General features: G+C 41.5%; 1 protein-coding gene across 14 annotated transcripts in view; it reads left to right on the top strand.

The window, feature by feature from the left end:
• BPTF (bromodomain PHD finger transcription factor) overlaps positions 1-15441 on the top strand; it is a 137697-nt gene that overhangs the window by 37733 nt on the left and 84523 nt on the right. For all 14 annotated transcript variants that reach the window (XM_043905078.1, XM_043905073.1, XM_043905070.1 and 11 more), the window contains exon 2: positions 2118-2940. In XM_043905078.1, the coding sequence (XP_043761013.1) occupies positions 2118-2940 (823 nt within the window). The remainder of the gene's footprint in view (positions 1-2117; positions 2941-15441) is intronic.

Below are 15441 nucleotides of genomic sequence, written 5' to 3'. Positions count from 1 at the left end.
TAAGGTCACTTTTATCTATCTTTTTCTTCGTTCTCACAGCCAGACTCTGAATCCAGGTCTGTATTTTCTCGGTAGTTGCAGAAGACGCCCTGTTTCTGATCTCTTCCCCTTGTCCTTTTCATTGTGCACACTGAAGCCAGCGAAGACTTTCTAGAACACTCTTCTCATGCCCTGTTCAGGTTCTCTTTACAACCTTCACTGCTGTCTGAGTAAAGTGCTGCACACATGCCTGCGCCTAACATTTAAGGAGCCCTGTGTTCTGGTCCTCGAACTACTCTTCCAGCCTTTCCTTCTGCAGTCTTTTACTTGGACTCTATTTGACAGCATTTTGCATGAACAGCCGAGAGGAACTCAGGCACTGTCTCTATAAGCAGGTTTGTCTCAGTTGGTGACTTGTATTTCTTCTCTTGGATTTGAGGGATTCCTCTAGGTTCAGTCTTCCCTTAATCCCTTTCGGCTTTCTTTTATTTATACTTAAGCAGCTGAGACCCAAATAATTTCCAGAAGACAGTGAAATGGACTGGATTACCATCATGATGCTTATCACTAATATGGTGATTCTGTGACTTAGTTGAGTCTGTGAAAACTGCATCTTTGTAGTAGATGAAAATTTGCTAAGATGAAGGAGGTTTCTTTCCTTACTACGTAGGGTGGGTGCTCAGTCACTAAAAGTTGTGTCTACCTCTTTGCAACCCCATGAACTGTAGCCTGTCAGGCTCCTCTGTCTGTGGGATTTCCCAGGCAAGAATACTGGAGTGGGTTGCCATTTCCTCCTCCAGGGGATCTTCCCGACCCGGGGATGGAACCTGCATCTTCTTCTTGGCAGGCGGATTCTTTACCACTGAGCCACCAGGGAAGCCCCTTACTATATAGGCTCACCTGCGAAGTCTTGCCTAGGGTGATCCCTTGAACCTTTTTCTACAGAAAGTAATGGATATAGTCTTATTTGGAAAATCTTTCCAGTGAATGAATATGGGGAGTAGTGCTTTGTATAAAAGATCTTGACCTTTTATATCCTTTAGTATACTTTGTTCTCCTGGTGTCCTGTACCCTTTTAGTTTGTACCTAATGAGAGTTAGCTGGATCTGAGGAGGGCTTAGGAATGGGGGACGGAAGAGGCAATCAAGAGGTGACCAGCAGCCCAAATCCATGGTTACCATAAAGCTTAATTGTGAAAAACGAATTCAGTGTTAACTGATCTTGATAAAATTAATCCTGGTATTTAAAAACACATTTCTTGTTCTGTAAACATCATTGGAAAGTGTAATAATAGTAATGCAGGCATAGCATTTTAAGAGAAACTTGTTTCTTTCCACAAGTTTTCTTATTAAAATACTTCATAGACTTTTTCTGAGGATTGAATGAGATCTGCATGCTTGTTATAAACTAAGCTCTCAAATGATATGTGTTGGTATATTTATTTACATACATAGGCATTCCTAGACTGGACATCGCAGCTCATAACTTGGCAAGCAGGCACCTGCTTTTGCTTAATTTATACTGAAAAATTACAATCTGTTGTCTGTTTCTTAAGTGAACCCCCGACCTCATTTTCTCCCAGTATTGGAACCTTGCTTGTCTTCTCTCTTCCTTCCTCCTTCCTTTCTGTCTCAGCCCTAACCTTGAGCTTCATGTGGAACTCCGGAAGTACTTCTGGCCGAGGAAGAGGGCTGCTGCACCAGCGGACTTCCTGTCTGGTTGCTGAGAGCCATTTCTTACTGCAGCGGGCACCAGGTTGCGCCTGTTCTCTTGGAGATGTCTTTTTTTCATTTATATTCTCGTCGGGTCTTTCACAAATACACTGTTAACTTTTTTATCATGATTACTTATAAACCAGTTAACCCCTCTAGGTAACTGAGAACTGAATATAATTGCAATTTATTTTGTGCTTCTGGTTTGGGATATAATGGGAAAACTTTGCATTTAGATTTTCTACAGACTTAAAGATCAGAGCTAAATCATTGCTTCTTGGTTCTTTGAACTTGGCAGTTATTAGAAAAATAGAAGTATGGCATATCTCTTTTCGGGGGTATATGTCCAAACAGGAGAAACTAGAAAACCCATAGTTTGTAGAAATGAGGCCTTGATTTGTAATTATACCATTTCTTTCTTTACAGGTAGGCGAAAACCGAGAGTACATCGGCCTCGTTCTCCAATATTGGAAGAAAAAGACATCCCGCCCCTTGAATTTCCCAAGTCCTCTGAGGATTTAATGGTGCCTAACGAGCATATAATGAATGTTATTGCCATTTATGAGGTATTGCGGAACTTTGGCACGGTTCTAAGGTTATCTCCTTTTCGCTTCGAGGACTTCTGTGCGGCTCTGGTGAGTCAAGAGCAGTGCACACTTATGGCAGAGATGCACGTCGTGCTTTTGAAAGCCGTCTTGCGTGAAGAAGACACTTCCAATACTACCTTTGGACCCGCTGATCTGAAAGACAGCGTGAATTCCACGCTGTATTTCATCGATGGCATGACGTGGCCAGAGGTGCTGCGGGTGTACTGTGAGAGTGACAAGGAGTACCATCACGTTCTTCCTTACCAAGAAGCAGAGGACTATCCTTACGGACCAGTAGAGAACAAAATCAAAGTTCTGCAGTTCTTAGTCGATCAGTTTCTCACCACAAACATCGCCCGTGAGGAGTTGATGTCTGAAGGGGTGATCCAGTACGACGACCACTGTCGGGTCTGTCACAAACTCGGGGATTTGCTTTGCTGCGAGACCTGCTCGGCGGTGTACCATTTGGAATGTGTGAAGCCGCCGCTCGAGGAGGTGCCGGAGGATGAGTGGCAGTGTGAAGTCTGTGTAGCACATAAGGTGCCTGGTGTGACTGACTGCGTTGCTGAAATCCAAAAAAACAAACCCTATATTCGACACGAACCTATCGGATATGACAGAAGTCGGAGGAAATACTGGTTCTTAAACCGAAGACTCATAATGTGAGTAAATCTGGTCTTGGGTTTTTTTTTGGTGTGTATTTAAAATTAAGCCAGCTTCCTTCATGACTGATGTAGCAGAGCTGTGCTGCTGATGTGATACAAAGTTTTGTGATTTAATAATGAGCTGTATGCGTGTGTGCCAAGTCGCTTCAGTAGTGTTCGACTCTGCGACCCAGTGGACTGTCGCCTGCCAGGCTCCTCTGTCCATGGGATTCTCCAGGCAAGAATACTGGAGTGGATTGCCGTGTCCTTCTCCAGGTGATCTTCTCCACCCAGGGATCAAACACACGTGTCCTACGTCTCCTGTATTGGCAGGTTGATTCTTTACCTCTGGCACCATCTGGGAAGCCCAATGAATTGTATAGTTTAATAACTACTAATTTGAAGGAATATGTGCATTAAAACAAGTTTTTACAATTGTAAGGACAGAAGGGTATATGAGAAAAAGCAAAGTATACACCATTGTATTCAGTACCTAGGATGCAAAAATTAATTACTTAAAATTAATTGAAAACATTAATTACTAGGTGGAAAGCCACATGCCACTGTGGGCGCTTCCCCCATTAGATTCCCTGCACCGCCCCCAACCCCTGCTCCCACCCCCCAGGATAGTCTCCATCCTAACTTTGGTGTTAGGATTTTCTTGCTTCTCTTTTTAGTTTTGCTCTATCTGTATATGAAAAGAGGCAGCAAGAACAAACGAGCTGTCTCAGGAAAGATCGGTGCTGTCGTACTGATTGCAGTCTCCCAGAAGATAAACCCAGCAAACACATGGTCCTAGTCTTGGCTTGTGCTTTCCCAAGGGTTTTCAAGAGATTTCTTCCAGGCAGGGCAGTGGGAAGAGTGGGAGGAAGTCTGGGAAAGCAGAGGGTTAACCTTAGTGAGGGTGCTGGACAGGGTTGTAGTGTGTACTTGGTTTTGGACAGCCTGTAGAAGTATGGTCAGAGAGAGCAGGCTGCTTTGTAGTTTCAGCTTGTAAAGTTTTCAGAGCCTTCTTCAAGCTCTCAGAACTAGGTCAAAGCAGAAAATTTGTCGTGGGATGAAATGAAAGAGCAGGCGTGGAGAGGAGAGAAGGAACTTCATCAGCCCACGGCCAGACCAGGCCAGGTAGAGAGGAGGAGCTTAGCCAGGCCCACCCTTAGTTTTTAAAAATGGCACAGAATAAACAGCGAATTTCAGAATTTTGTACAGTTGTTGTCTTGCAGTGTTGCTGTTGAGAAATCTGAATCCATTCACTGCTTCTTTGTATAGAACCAGCTTGGACTTACCTGGAAGCTTATAGAACCTTCTCTTTGCCTTGGTGGTTCCTGCAGTTTTAGAGTGATACGGCCTCACGGGGGTCTGTTTTTGTCCATTGTGTGTGTGGTGGGCACTTTGAGTCTGACAGTTGAGTCAGTTCTGAGAACTTCCCTTGACGACTTCCTCCTCTCCTGTTCCCTGTTTCATTTTTCTTGAACTATTATTTTATTGAATGTTGGACTTCCTGTTTTGGTCTTCTGATTTTATCTTTTCTCTCCAGTTTTCCTCTTTGTCTTCTTTGGAGTGTGGGTGTGTGTGTGCACGCGTGCGTGTTGCTCGGTGTGCGTCTGTGTTGCTCAGTTTTTCTGGAAGATTTCTTTATCTTGGTCTTCAAGCCCTACTATTTATTTTTCCTTTCCTATCATATTTTTATTTTTTAAGAGCTCTTTTGTTCTTAAAATCATCCTCGTTTTTTAAAAATAACATAAAATCCTGGTCTTTTATTATTTTCTGGGAATAAGTTTCTCTTTTGAAGATTATTTTTGGTAGTTTTGATAGTTTTTCATTTATTTTTTCCCTCTCTGCATGGTCTCTGTTCCTTCTAGTCTGCCTCTTCCTGCTGTTTGTTTGTTTTGTCACTTCCATCCTTAGAGGTCCATTAATCCTTAGTTTTCTCCTCTTGATTTATTAACCTTGTGGGGTTATACAGCTGATTGAAAGTTCTGAGCAAGTGGGTAGGCTATGTCAATTTTGAGCTTAACCTTTAGGTGATTTTTCTTAATCTTTGTTCTTGGTGATCCCCAGTGGCACTCACTATCTTCAGCCCTCCCTCTTGAACTTGTCAGGTGGTCCAGAGAGGCCTTTTCTCGTGTCCGGCGTGGAGCCTGAGGGTCTGGCTGGCTGGGTGGAGAACGTGGGCTGTGTTTACCGTGCACACCACGTTTACTTTGCGCTTTGTTTTTTGTTCAGTGGCTCAGTCGTGGCCGATTCTTTGCAACCCCATGGACTGCAGCACGCCAGGCTTCCCTGTCCTTCACTATCTGCCGGAGTTTGCTCAAACTCAGGTCCATTGAGTTGATGATGCCATCCAACCATCATCCTCTGTTGCTCCCTTTTCCTCCTTCCCTCAATCATTCCCAGCATCAGGGTATTTTCCAGTGAGTTGGCTCTTTGCAGCAGGTGGCCAAAGTATTGGAGCTTTAGCATCCGTCCTTCCAATGAATATTCAGGGTTGATTTCCTTTAGGATTGGCTGGTTTGGTCTCCTTGCAGCCCAAGGGACTCTCAAGAGGCTTCTCCATACTGTGTGCCTAGCCACTCAGTTCCTTGGTTTTCTGTACAGTACCTTTGTTCCTGGTGTCCCCTGGTCCAGAGAATCTCACTTTGACCTCCTGTAGGAACTAAACCTTTAGTGGCTTAAAGTGGGTCGGTACATGGTCTCTGGATCTGCTCCTGACCCAGCTGCCAAGCCCTTCGCTGCTGTCGATACTCCTTCCGCATTTCCGGGCCTTCTGAGTATTGTGATCGCTGGTTCTCAGCTCCACCCTTTATATTTCAGATTGCACTTTCGTGGCTCTGTTAAAGGCAGTTATCACTTGTCTATTTGCTTTCCTGCTTCCAGTTTTGCTGCTGCTGTTGTCTTTGTTGTCTTTTTTTATTTTCTCTAATTTTTTTTAAAAATTTTTATTGGAGTATAGTTGATTAACAATTTTATGTTAGTGTCAGGTATACCACAAAGTGAATCAGTTATATGCATACAGATACCTACTCTTTTAAAAATTCTTTTCCCATATATGCTATTACGGAGTATTGAGTAGAGTTCCCTGTGCCATCCCGTAGGTCCTTATTAAGTTATCTGCTGTATATATAGCAGTGTATATATGTCAATCCCAGTCTCCCAGTTTATCCCTCCCCACACTTACCCACTGGTAACCATACATTTGTTTTCCCCATCTGTAAAGCTGTTTCTGTTTCATAGACAAGTTCATTTGTACCCTTTATGTAGATTCCATATGTCAGCAATATCATATGGTATTTGTTGTTCTCTCTCTGACTTACTTCACTTAGTTTAAGAGTCTCTAGTTCCATCCATGTTGCTGCACAATGACATATTTCATTCTTCTTAGAAAAATATTTATTTCGTTGTGGCAGGTCTTAGTTGCAGCAGTTGGGATCTTCATTACATCATGTGGGATCTTTCGTTGGGGCCCGTAGGCTCAGTAGCTCTGAGGCATGTGGAATTTCAGTTCCCTAACCAGGGATCGAACCCACGTCCTCTGCATTGCAAGAGAGATTCTTAACCACTGGACCACCAGGGAAGTCCTTACTTCATTTTTTTTTTAATGGCTGAGTAATATTCCATTGTATGTATGTACCACATCTTCTTTATCCATCCTTCTGTGAATGGGCATCTAGGTTACTTTTGTCCTGGCAGTTGTAAATAGTGCTGCTGTGAACATGAGGGTGCATGTATCTTTTTGAATTATGATTATCTAGTTTCTTTATTCTTGTATGCTTAGATCTTTTTTGAAAAATGCAAACATACTTTATAATTTTATTTATTTATTTGGCTGTGATGGGTCTTTTTTGGTGCACGGGCTTTTCTCTAGTTGCAGCGAGCATGGGTTACTCTCTAGTTGCCGTGTGCGGGCTTCTCGTTGCGGTGGCTTCTCTTGCTGCGGAGCATGGGCTTATGGGTGCACGGGCTTCAGTAGTTGCTGTTCCCAGGCTCTAGATCACAGGCTCAATCATTGTGGCTCATGCATTTAGTTACTTTGAGGCATGTGAGATCCTCCCGGACCAGGGATCGAACCTGGGTCTCCTACACTAGCAAGCCAGTTCTTTACCACTGAGCCATCAGGGAAGTACCATAAGTTTACATCTTTAAAAATATTTCTTTAGCAGTTTTAAGAGAGTTTCAAGGGGCTTCCCTGGTGGCTCAGATGGTAAGAATCTGCCTGTAATGCAGGAGACCTGGGTTCAATCCCTGGTTTGGGAAGATCCCCTAGAGGACGGCATGGCAACCCCCTCCAGTGTTCTTGCGGGGAGAATCCCGTGGACTGAGGTGCCTGGTGGACTGTAGTCCACGGGGTCACAAGGAGACATGACTGAGCGGCTCAGCACAGCACCCAGCAAGAGGGTTTCCAGAGCGAGCGTGAATGAGACGTGGGTTCAGTCTGGTCCTTAATCCGGAAACCAGTGTGAGAAACAGTGTATTATGTTTGTAGATGTTATTTTGTGTTTTTTGGGTTCTGTCAGTTATTTTAAATTTTTATATAATTCTCTTTTTTGCCCCCCTACCTCCCACATATCTGGTTGTGGTGTTTATTGTTCCATCATGGAAGCTTGTGTTGGCGGGGTCAATACCAATGGAGAGGTGACTGTAACCACATTTTGGTGTGAAGTTTAATGCAGTCTTTCATTCTAAATGACGGGTCAGTGACACTGCCTTTCAGGGAGCCTGGTGCTTACGCCCTCTAGGCAGCAAGCAGCGCAGCAGTTAACAGGCCCCCTCACTCCGTCCTGTGCCTCCCCGCAAGGGCTCAGAGCCCAGGATTGCTGTGAACCAGTCAGGAAGTGAGTGATACTCTGTGCTGCTCTGCTCCCATTCTTCTGTTGCCTTCCCTGTCCTGCCCTTGTTTTGTTTTCATCACACCACGTGGCATGTGGGATTTTAGTTTTCTGACCTGGGGCGAACCCTTGCGCCTTACAATAGAAGCTCAGAATCCTAACCACTGGACCAGCAGGGAATTCCCTGGTCTGTTTATTAACTTATGTATTATAAAATTCTGTTGTTATAGGTGTACAATTCAATAATTTTAGTAAATTAACACTGAAAGCCGCACATCCCAGGAAACATTTCCTCCTGAGACAAATCCACGTGGTTGGCCACTCTGCATTTCAGTCATCCTGAATGAAAGTTTTCTCGTATCTGTCTACAGTTAATCTCACGCCCATCCTCAGCCTTAGAAAATCACTCCTCTGCTGTTTGTATGAATTCGCCTTTTCTAAACATTTCACATAAAAAGGAATATATACTGATGTTTTTCTTCTCAATTCTTCCACTTAGAATAATGTGTGCATTGTTTTCTAATAAACATTTTACAAATACATTTTTAATATTAATCCTCACAACAACCCAATAATGTAGGTACTGTTCTTGTCTACATTTCCTAGATGAAAAACTAAAACTCAAGAGAAGTTAAATAAGTTGCTCTTGGACTTGCCCAAGACGCTTTGGCTATTAGGAAGTAGGACCTAAAAAAAAAATTTTTTTTTCCAGGACCTAATTTTAAGAATCCTCTCTTTTCTTGTTTCTTTTTTTGTTTTTTTGGCCATACCATGTGATTTGCAGGATCTTAAATTCCCTGACCAGGGATTGGATCCAGGCTGTGGCAGTGAGAATCCTAACCACTGGGCCTCCAGGGGCCTCCCAAGAATATTTTCAACAACTAATTTTATACTGTACTCTAGTTTCTAAGCCCTCATCTTGAGAAGTCTGCAACTTGCATTGTTTTAGTTGTTAAAAACAGTGCTTAAAGAAAAATAGTGTAATGGTTTTGGCTCTGTTGAGACTGGATTTTTCTGAGATCTTATAGATTTGAAACAAAGGCATTTTTAGAAAATATGACATGAATTAAGTGGTGTTCCAAAAAAGTTGTTTCTTGATAAATCAGCATCTGTATGTAAAGCAACACTCATTGAATGGTTAAATAAAGTGCAGACCTTCGAAATTACAGGAGTCAGAGGGCTCAAGAAGGGTCCTGTGGATGGGTTTGTGATACATCAATGAGATGAAACAATCTGCTTTTCTAAATTGGACAGTAAAATTGTTTCATATACATGTTTGGGTGCATTGGGTCTTAGTTGCGGCACACGGGCTCTTCATTGTGCGGCATGAGGGTTTCTCCCTAGCTTTGGAGCGTGGACTTAGTTGCCCTGCAACATGTGGGATCTAGTTCCCTGAAGAGTGATCAAACTCTTGCCCCCTGCATTGGAAGGCAGATTCTTAACTACCTGACCACCAGGGAAGTCCCAGTGTAATATGTAATCATAATAATTATTATTTGATAATATTTATTAAATATTAAATATTATTAAATAAATATTATTAAATGATAATAATTATATAAATAATAATTTACATGTAATAATAAATTACCTGGCATTGAAACTATTCACTTACATTTATTTGCTTTAAACGCTTTAATCATAGTCCCTCAAATTTCCTTTCTTAATGATAATAAAATTTAATGAATTTTATTAGGATAGTATCTTTTAGATGAATTAGGATAGTATCTTTTTTCATGTGTTGAGACATTTTGACTATTTTCTTTGTAAATTCCAATACAAAGATTTAAGTATCATCGTTAATGACAGTCAATCCTTGTCAGTAATTTGAGTAAATGCGAAAGATTTTACATCTTTTTCAAAGTTAGATTGAAACCATTTCCGTTTAAGCGCCCCCTTGTGGTAGATTATATGTGGACTCCTGGTGAAAAGTTTTGAAACAATGTAAATTGCTCAGGTTATATAGAGATTTCCTATATGTTTTCCGGGGAAGTCCAGAAGCTTAAAATGATGAATCAGTGGACCTGTTTTCCAAGGGGTTATGTCTGAAACAAAGTCTGGGGCTGTAGTCACTTTTTTGTTTTTTTTTGGCTGAGGCTTGCGGGATCCTGGTTTCCCTACCCGGAATTGAACCCTTGCCCCCTGCATTGGAAGCACAGTCCTAACCTCTGGACCACCAAGGAAGTCCCAGTGTACACTTATTCATTGTAATGCTAGTATTTTATAGACATTAAGTTTTCCTATTATTGCTTTTATGTAATAGTCATTTGAAATGTTAATTAGATAGGTTAGTGAATAAAATAAAAGTTCTTACACATGAGTTTATAGTCTACCTGAAGAACCAAGATATTGAGCAAACAATTTAGAGATCAGTTCCAGTGTGATATATAAGAGGGCCAATCTTTTTTAAATATTGCTTTCATTCTATCAATCCTTTGCATGAAATTGGGGCTTTTAATAAAGTAGGAGGTACCAGATTAGATTAGCACCTTTTCCTCTCACTGTCTGTTCTGGATAAAATTACCTTGAACACAGCATTTTAAAGCTCTGCATTTTTTCACTTTCCAGAACTGATTTATCCTTTTTAACATGTACAGCTTTCTACCTGTACCTCCCCATTCCAGCCATAAGCTGCCTATTTACTGACTGACTCAGTTGCCATCATACCTAACACGTGTAACCCTTCTGCCCATGTCCAGTTCGGTGTATCCAGCAGCCTCCTGGACAAGTCCACAAAGCAGGTGCCTCAGATGCAGCATGTCTAAAAAATGAGTGCATCACTTGCCCCCATTACCTGCCTTTCATTCAGTGTTACCATCTTAGTGATGGGATCACCATCCTGCCTGCTGCTCAAGCTAGAAACCTGGGAATAGTCTCCTGTCCCGTGTTGTTTTTTATACCTTGTAGTTATCTCTTAAATATTGAATCTCTTTCTCTGCATCCTCATTGTCAACATCATCTCAATTTTATTAGTTTAGTCATCTCCAAACCGGTCTGTGTGTAACTCCCCATTCCCCAGTTGTGTTTTCTGTTCCATAGTTGGACTGTTTTTAAAAACAGCCTCTCTGGTCAGGTCTCCTTTACCCCCAAGTTGAAAAACTTTTCAATTACATGCTTTCATTTGCCCTTAACAGAAAGTTCGTAGATGTCTAGTTTTGCATATTCTCTAACTTTGTTGTTGTTCAGTCGCTAAGTCATATCTGACTCTTTTGTGACCCCATGGGCTGTTTCCCTCGAGGCTCCTCTGTCCATGGAATTCTCCAGGCAAGAACACTGGAGTGGGTTCCCATTTCCTTCTCTAGGGGATCTTCCTGACCCAGGGATTGAACCCGCGCCTCCTACATTGCAGACAGATTCTTTACCAGTGAGCCGCCAGGGAAGCCCTATTCTCTTGCTCCCCACCACCCAAAACAAAATAAATAAAAAGCACCCAGGCAAACAAAAAACTCAAAGCCTTTCAACTAACTTATCTTTCAAGTCAGCCTATATATGCCATTGCCTAGAGCTTTCCCCCCTGAAATTCTCTCCCACTTGCACCCTGAGACAACTTAAAAAAAAAAAAAAAACCACACTCTGCTTTAATTATTTGTTTTAAGGTAGATATCATATACTTCATAAGATGAGCAAAATAGTAGCAATCCTACATACTGCACCTACTATATGCTGTCAATGTTTGAAGCACTTTACATTTTTAATTTGTTTAATCCTCACAGCAGCATTTTGATAAATACTATCACCCCATTTTACAGATGGAGAAGTTGAGGTATCACAAGTTTAAATAATTTATCCAGTATGATACTACTAGCAAGTGGCAGAATCAGAATTCAGTCCCAGGCATTCTAACCCAGAATGTGTGCTCTTAACCTGCTTGGGCTGCCTTTGATCTCTGAATCTTGAGCTGCATTAGTTTCCTGTGGCTGCTGTAACAAAGTATAGTGAGAAATTCACATTCTAATAGTTCTGGAGGCCAAAAGTCTAAAATCAAGGTGTCTGTGGGGCTGTGTTCCCTCCAGAGGCTCTAGGAAGGAATTCTTTGTTTTGCCTTTTCCATCTTCTGGTACCTGAGGTTTTCCTTGGCTTACGGTAGCACAATTCCAGTTTCTGCCAACCTCTGTGTCTTCATGATAGGCCTTTTCTGTCAAGTGGCCCAAGATTCTTCCAGCCTTTTCCCATTACCCAGTTCCTAAACTGCTTCCACGTTTTTAGGTATTTGTTACAGCAGCACGTTCATTTTCCAGTATCCAAATCTGTTTTGGTTCCCTAGGGCTGCCATAACAAATTGACATAAGTTGAGTTGTTTAAAGCAACAGGAATTTATCCTGTCATGATCCTGGGGCTGAGAGTTTGAAATCCATGTCAGCAGGATTGTTTCTTTTGCCTCTCTCCTAGCTTCTGGGTGGTTGCTGGCTGTCCTTGGCATTTCCCAGCTTACAGACTGGCACATCACTCAGACTTCTGCCTCCGTCTTCACATCACTTTCTCCATGTGTCTCTTCGAACCTTTTCCTCCTCTTACAAGGATAGCAGTCATTTGATTTAGGGCTCACCCAAATCCAGAATGATTTCATCTCAAGATCCCTAGATAATTACAGGTGCAAAGACTCTATTTCCAAATAAGGTCACATTCTGTGGTCTCAGGTGGACATGCATTTCTGTGGGGTACAAGTCAACCCACCACACTAGCATTCCTTTCTCTTAGTTTCTGTGGGTTTGTTTAGAAATGAAACTCAAAATTTAACTGTTAGTCATTAACCTCTTAAATTGCCTAAGTAGAAGCCAAACAGACTTTAAAACATAGGCATAGAATCTGGAAACGCGCTTAATTGCATTTTTGGCAAATATTTTCATTCCAGCCTGTCCTCCCCTGCCATCCTGTGAGCTCCTTGAGCTGATCAGTGACTTCACGGAAGCCGGGCCAGTTTAGGGGTGCAGAAGGAGCATTGCAGAGACAGCTTCTGTAGAAAATAGATTCAGTTCAGTTCAGTTGAGTTGCTCAGTCGTGTCCAACTCTTTGCGACCCCATGAGTCGCAGCACGCCAGGCCTCCCTGTTCATCACCAACTCCCGGAGCTTACCCAAACCCATGTCTGTCAAGTCGGTGATGCCATCCAGCCATCTCATCCTCTGTTGTCCCCTTCTTCTCCTGCCCCCAATCCTTCCCAACATTAGGGTCTTTTCCAATGAGTCAACTCTTCACATGAGTTAGCCAAAGTATTGGAGTTTCAGCTTCAACATCAGTCCTTCCAATGAACACCCAGGACTGATCTCCTTTAGGATGGACTGGTTGGCTCTCCTTGCAGTCCGAGGGACTCTCAAGAGTCTTCTCCAACACCACAGTTCAAAAGCATCAGTTCTTCGGTGCTCAGCTTTCTTCACCGTCCAACTCTGACATCCATATATGACTATTGGAAAAACTATAGCCTTGATTAGACGGACCTTTGTTGGCAAAGTAATGTCTCTGCTTTAAAATATGCTGTCTAGGTTGGTCATAATTTTTCTTCCAAGGAGTAAACATCTTTTAATTTCATGGCTGCAGTCACCATCTGCAGTGATAATATATTGTAACGCCATAAACAGATACACCTACAAATTGATGTGTATTCCTACAGGAAAGCTGTTGTCACCTTTAAATTAGAAGAAAAAATCTTGGTTATTTAAATTGTGTAAATGTGCCCAAGTTCGTCAATATTAAAACAACTTTTCTTTGGAAGCATTTGCCTTTATTGTTCACTCAGTTTTACTACTTCATGCTTTTGATGAATTTATTCTCCTACAGCCTCAAGAAGAAAAAAAAAATAGTGTTGAGTATTATCTTTGATGAGCAGAATAAAAAAGGGCTATTTTTAGCAGGACATTGACAAACTGTACATTTAGGGGAAGAATATGAGTGTAGTGAAAACTGGAAAACGTGCTGTGTGAGAAATGGTTAAAGTATTTGAGCATGTTTGGCCTGAAAAGAAAAAAGTGGTAAAAGTATAGATGTGAAAGAGTTGAAGGACTGTGTGGAAGAGGTGTTAGATTCATTTCAGAGAATTCTAGCAGGATGGATTGATGGAAATACTAGGTATGTGTATCTTCTCTTAAAAGGGAAAAAACTTTCAATAGAGCAGTTTCAATCTAGAATGGACTGCCACTGTTATGAAGTTATGAATTCTCTCTTAAGATTAAAATGAAGTGTTCTCTGTTAAGATGGAAATTATGCAAATGCCACCATGGGCTAATTTAGTCATCTGATAGGGACCCTTTCAGGAGTTTGTAAGTTGCTTGATTAAGTTTGCTCTCTTAGCATCGCATTTTCGTGTTGAAATCTTACACTTGTGAATTGTATTTCTGCCCTCAAAATGTTTTTATGTAGAATATTTTTCTTGTTCCGTTGAAATTTGTAGATGTTTCTGTATCGAGAAAAAAGCAAACAGGTAAGAAAAAAAATTGATGATCTTTATAACAGAGGAAAACTCCTTAAGATTGATATCTTAGAAAACAAAGAACTAGGTTGTCCTGTAACTCTTGTGCTTGGTCAAAGCTCACTGTGTACTTTCTGATTTAATGTGTGTGCATGCTAAGTCACTCATTCGTGTCTGACTCTCTGCAACCCCATGGACTGCAAGCCACTGGCCTCCTCTGTCCATGGGATTTCCCAGGCAAAAGGACTGGAGCAGGTAACCATTTCCTACTCCACAGGGTCTTCCTGACCCAGGGGTTGAACCTGCGTCTTCTGTGTCTCCTGCTTTGGCAGGTGAATTCTTACCACTGAGCCACCTGAGAATGTTTTTGTTACAGTATTGCCTTTGGAAAGCTTTTTATTTATTTATTTTTGGCTGTGTCCCATGACTTGTGGGCACTTAGTTGCCCAGCCAGGGATTCGGCCTGAGTCCTCAGCAGTGGATGCAGAGTCCTAGTGACTGGACCACCAGGGCATTCCCTGTTAATCTTTTGATGAGAGGATTCTGACATCTTTAGCATTTCACATTGCAATAGACCATTGTTTTCACTCAGTCATAAGAAGTCAGTAAAAATACCTATTGTAAGGTAAAATCCAGAGCAGCTTAAAAAAATGATTTTCAGAAATTTTTGTGAAAAGCCTCTACCAGAGATACAGATCATATGTCGGTAGATGCCTATTTGAAAAAGCAAAGCTAGATAATAGGGACCCTTTATTAAACCTTTTTTCTTAAAAATTTTTGTTAAGTTTGATATCCTTTTATTTATCCATGATTTAATATATCCTGTCTTCAAAATTATTGAATGATCCTGGAGTTCTACTACATTTTAATTTATTTACTACCTTACTAGTAACAGTAATATTTTCTATTTTTTGGTCATTATGGCTCTGACAATAAAGAATCTGTCTGCAGTGCAGGAGACACAAGAGACTTGGGTTTGATTCCTGGGTCGGGGAGATCCCCTGAAGTAGGAAATGACAATCCACTCGAATGTTCTTTCCTGGAAAATTCCATGGACGGAGAAGCCTGGCAGTCTACAGTCCATGGGGTTGCAAAGAGTCATTCACGACTGAGCCACTAACCCTTTTCACTTGTCAATGATGTTTCCAGGCACTATAACACTTAACTCTAATAAGATGCCTTATTAGAATACCTTTATTTGCTTTATAATATCTCACAGTGACCCTCAAGATAGGTCCTGTTTATCCCCATGTACCAGTGAGGTGAATAAAATGACTCAGACACTCAGAGA

This window comes from Cervus elaphus, chromosome 5 (genome assembly GCF_910594005.1).
Source record: "Cervus elaphus chromosome 5, mCerEla1.1, whole genome shotgun sequence".
Lineage (NCBI taxonomy): Eukaryota > Metazoa > Chordata > Mammalia > Artiodactyla > Cervidae > Cervus > Cervus elaphus.
This window is presented reverse-complemented; position numbering and strand designations above follow the sequence as displayed.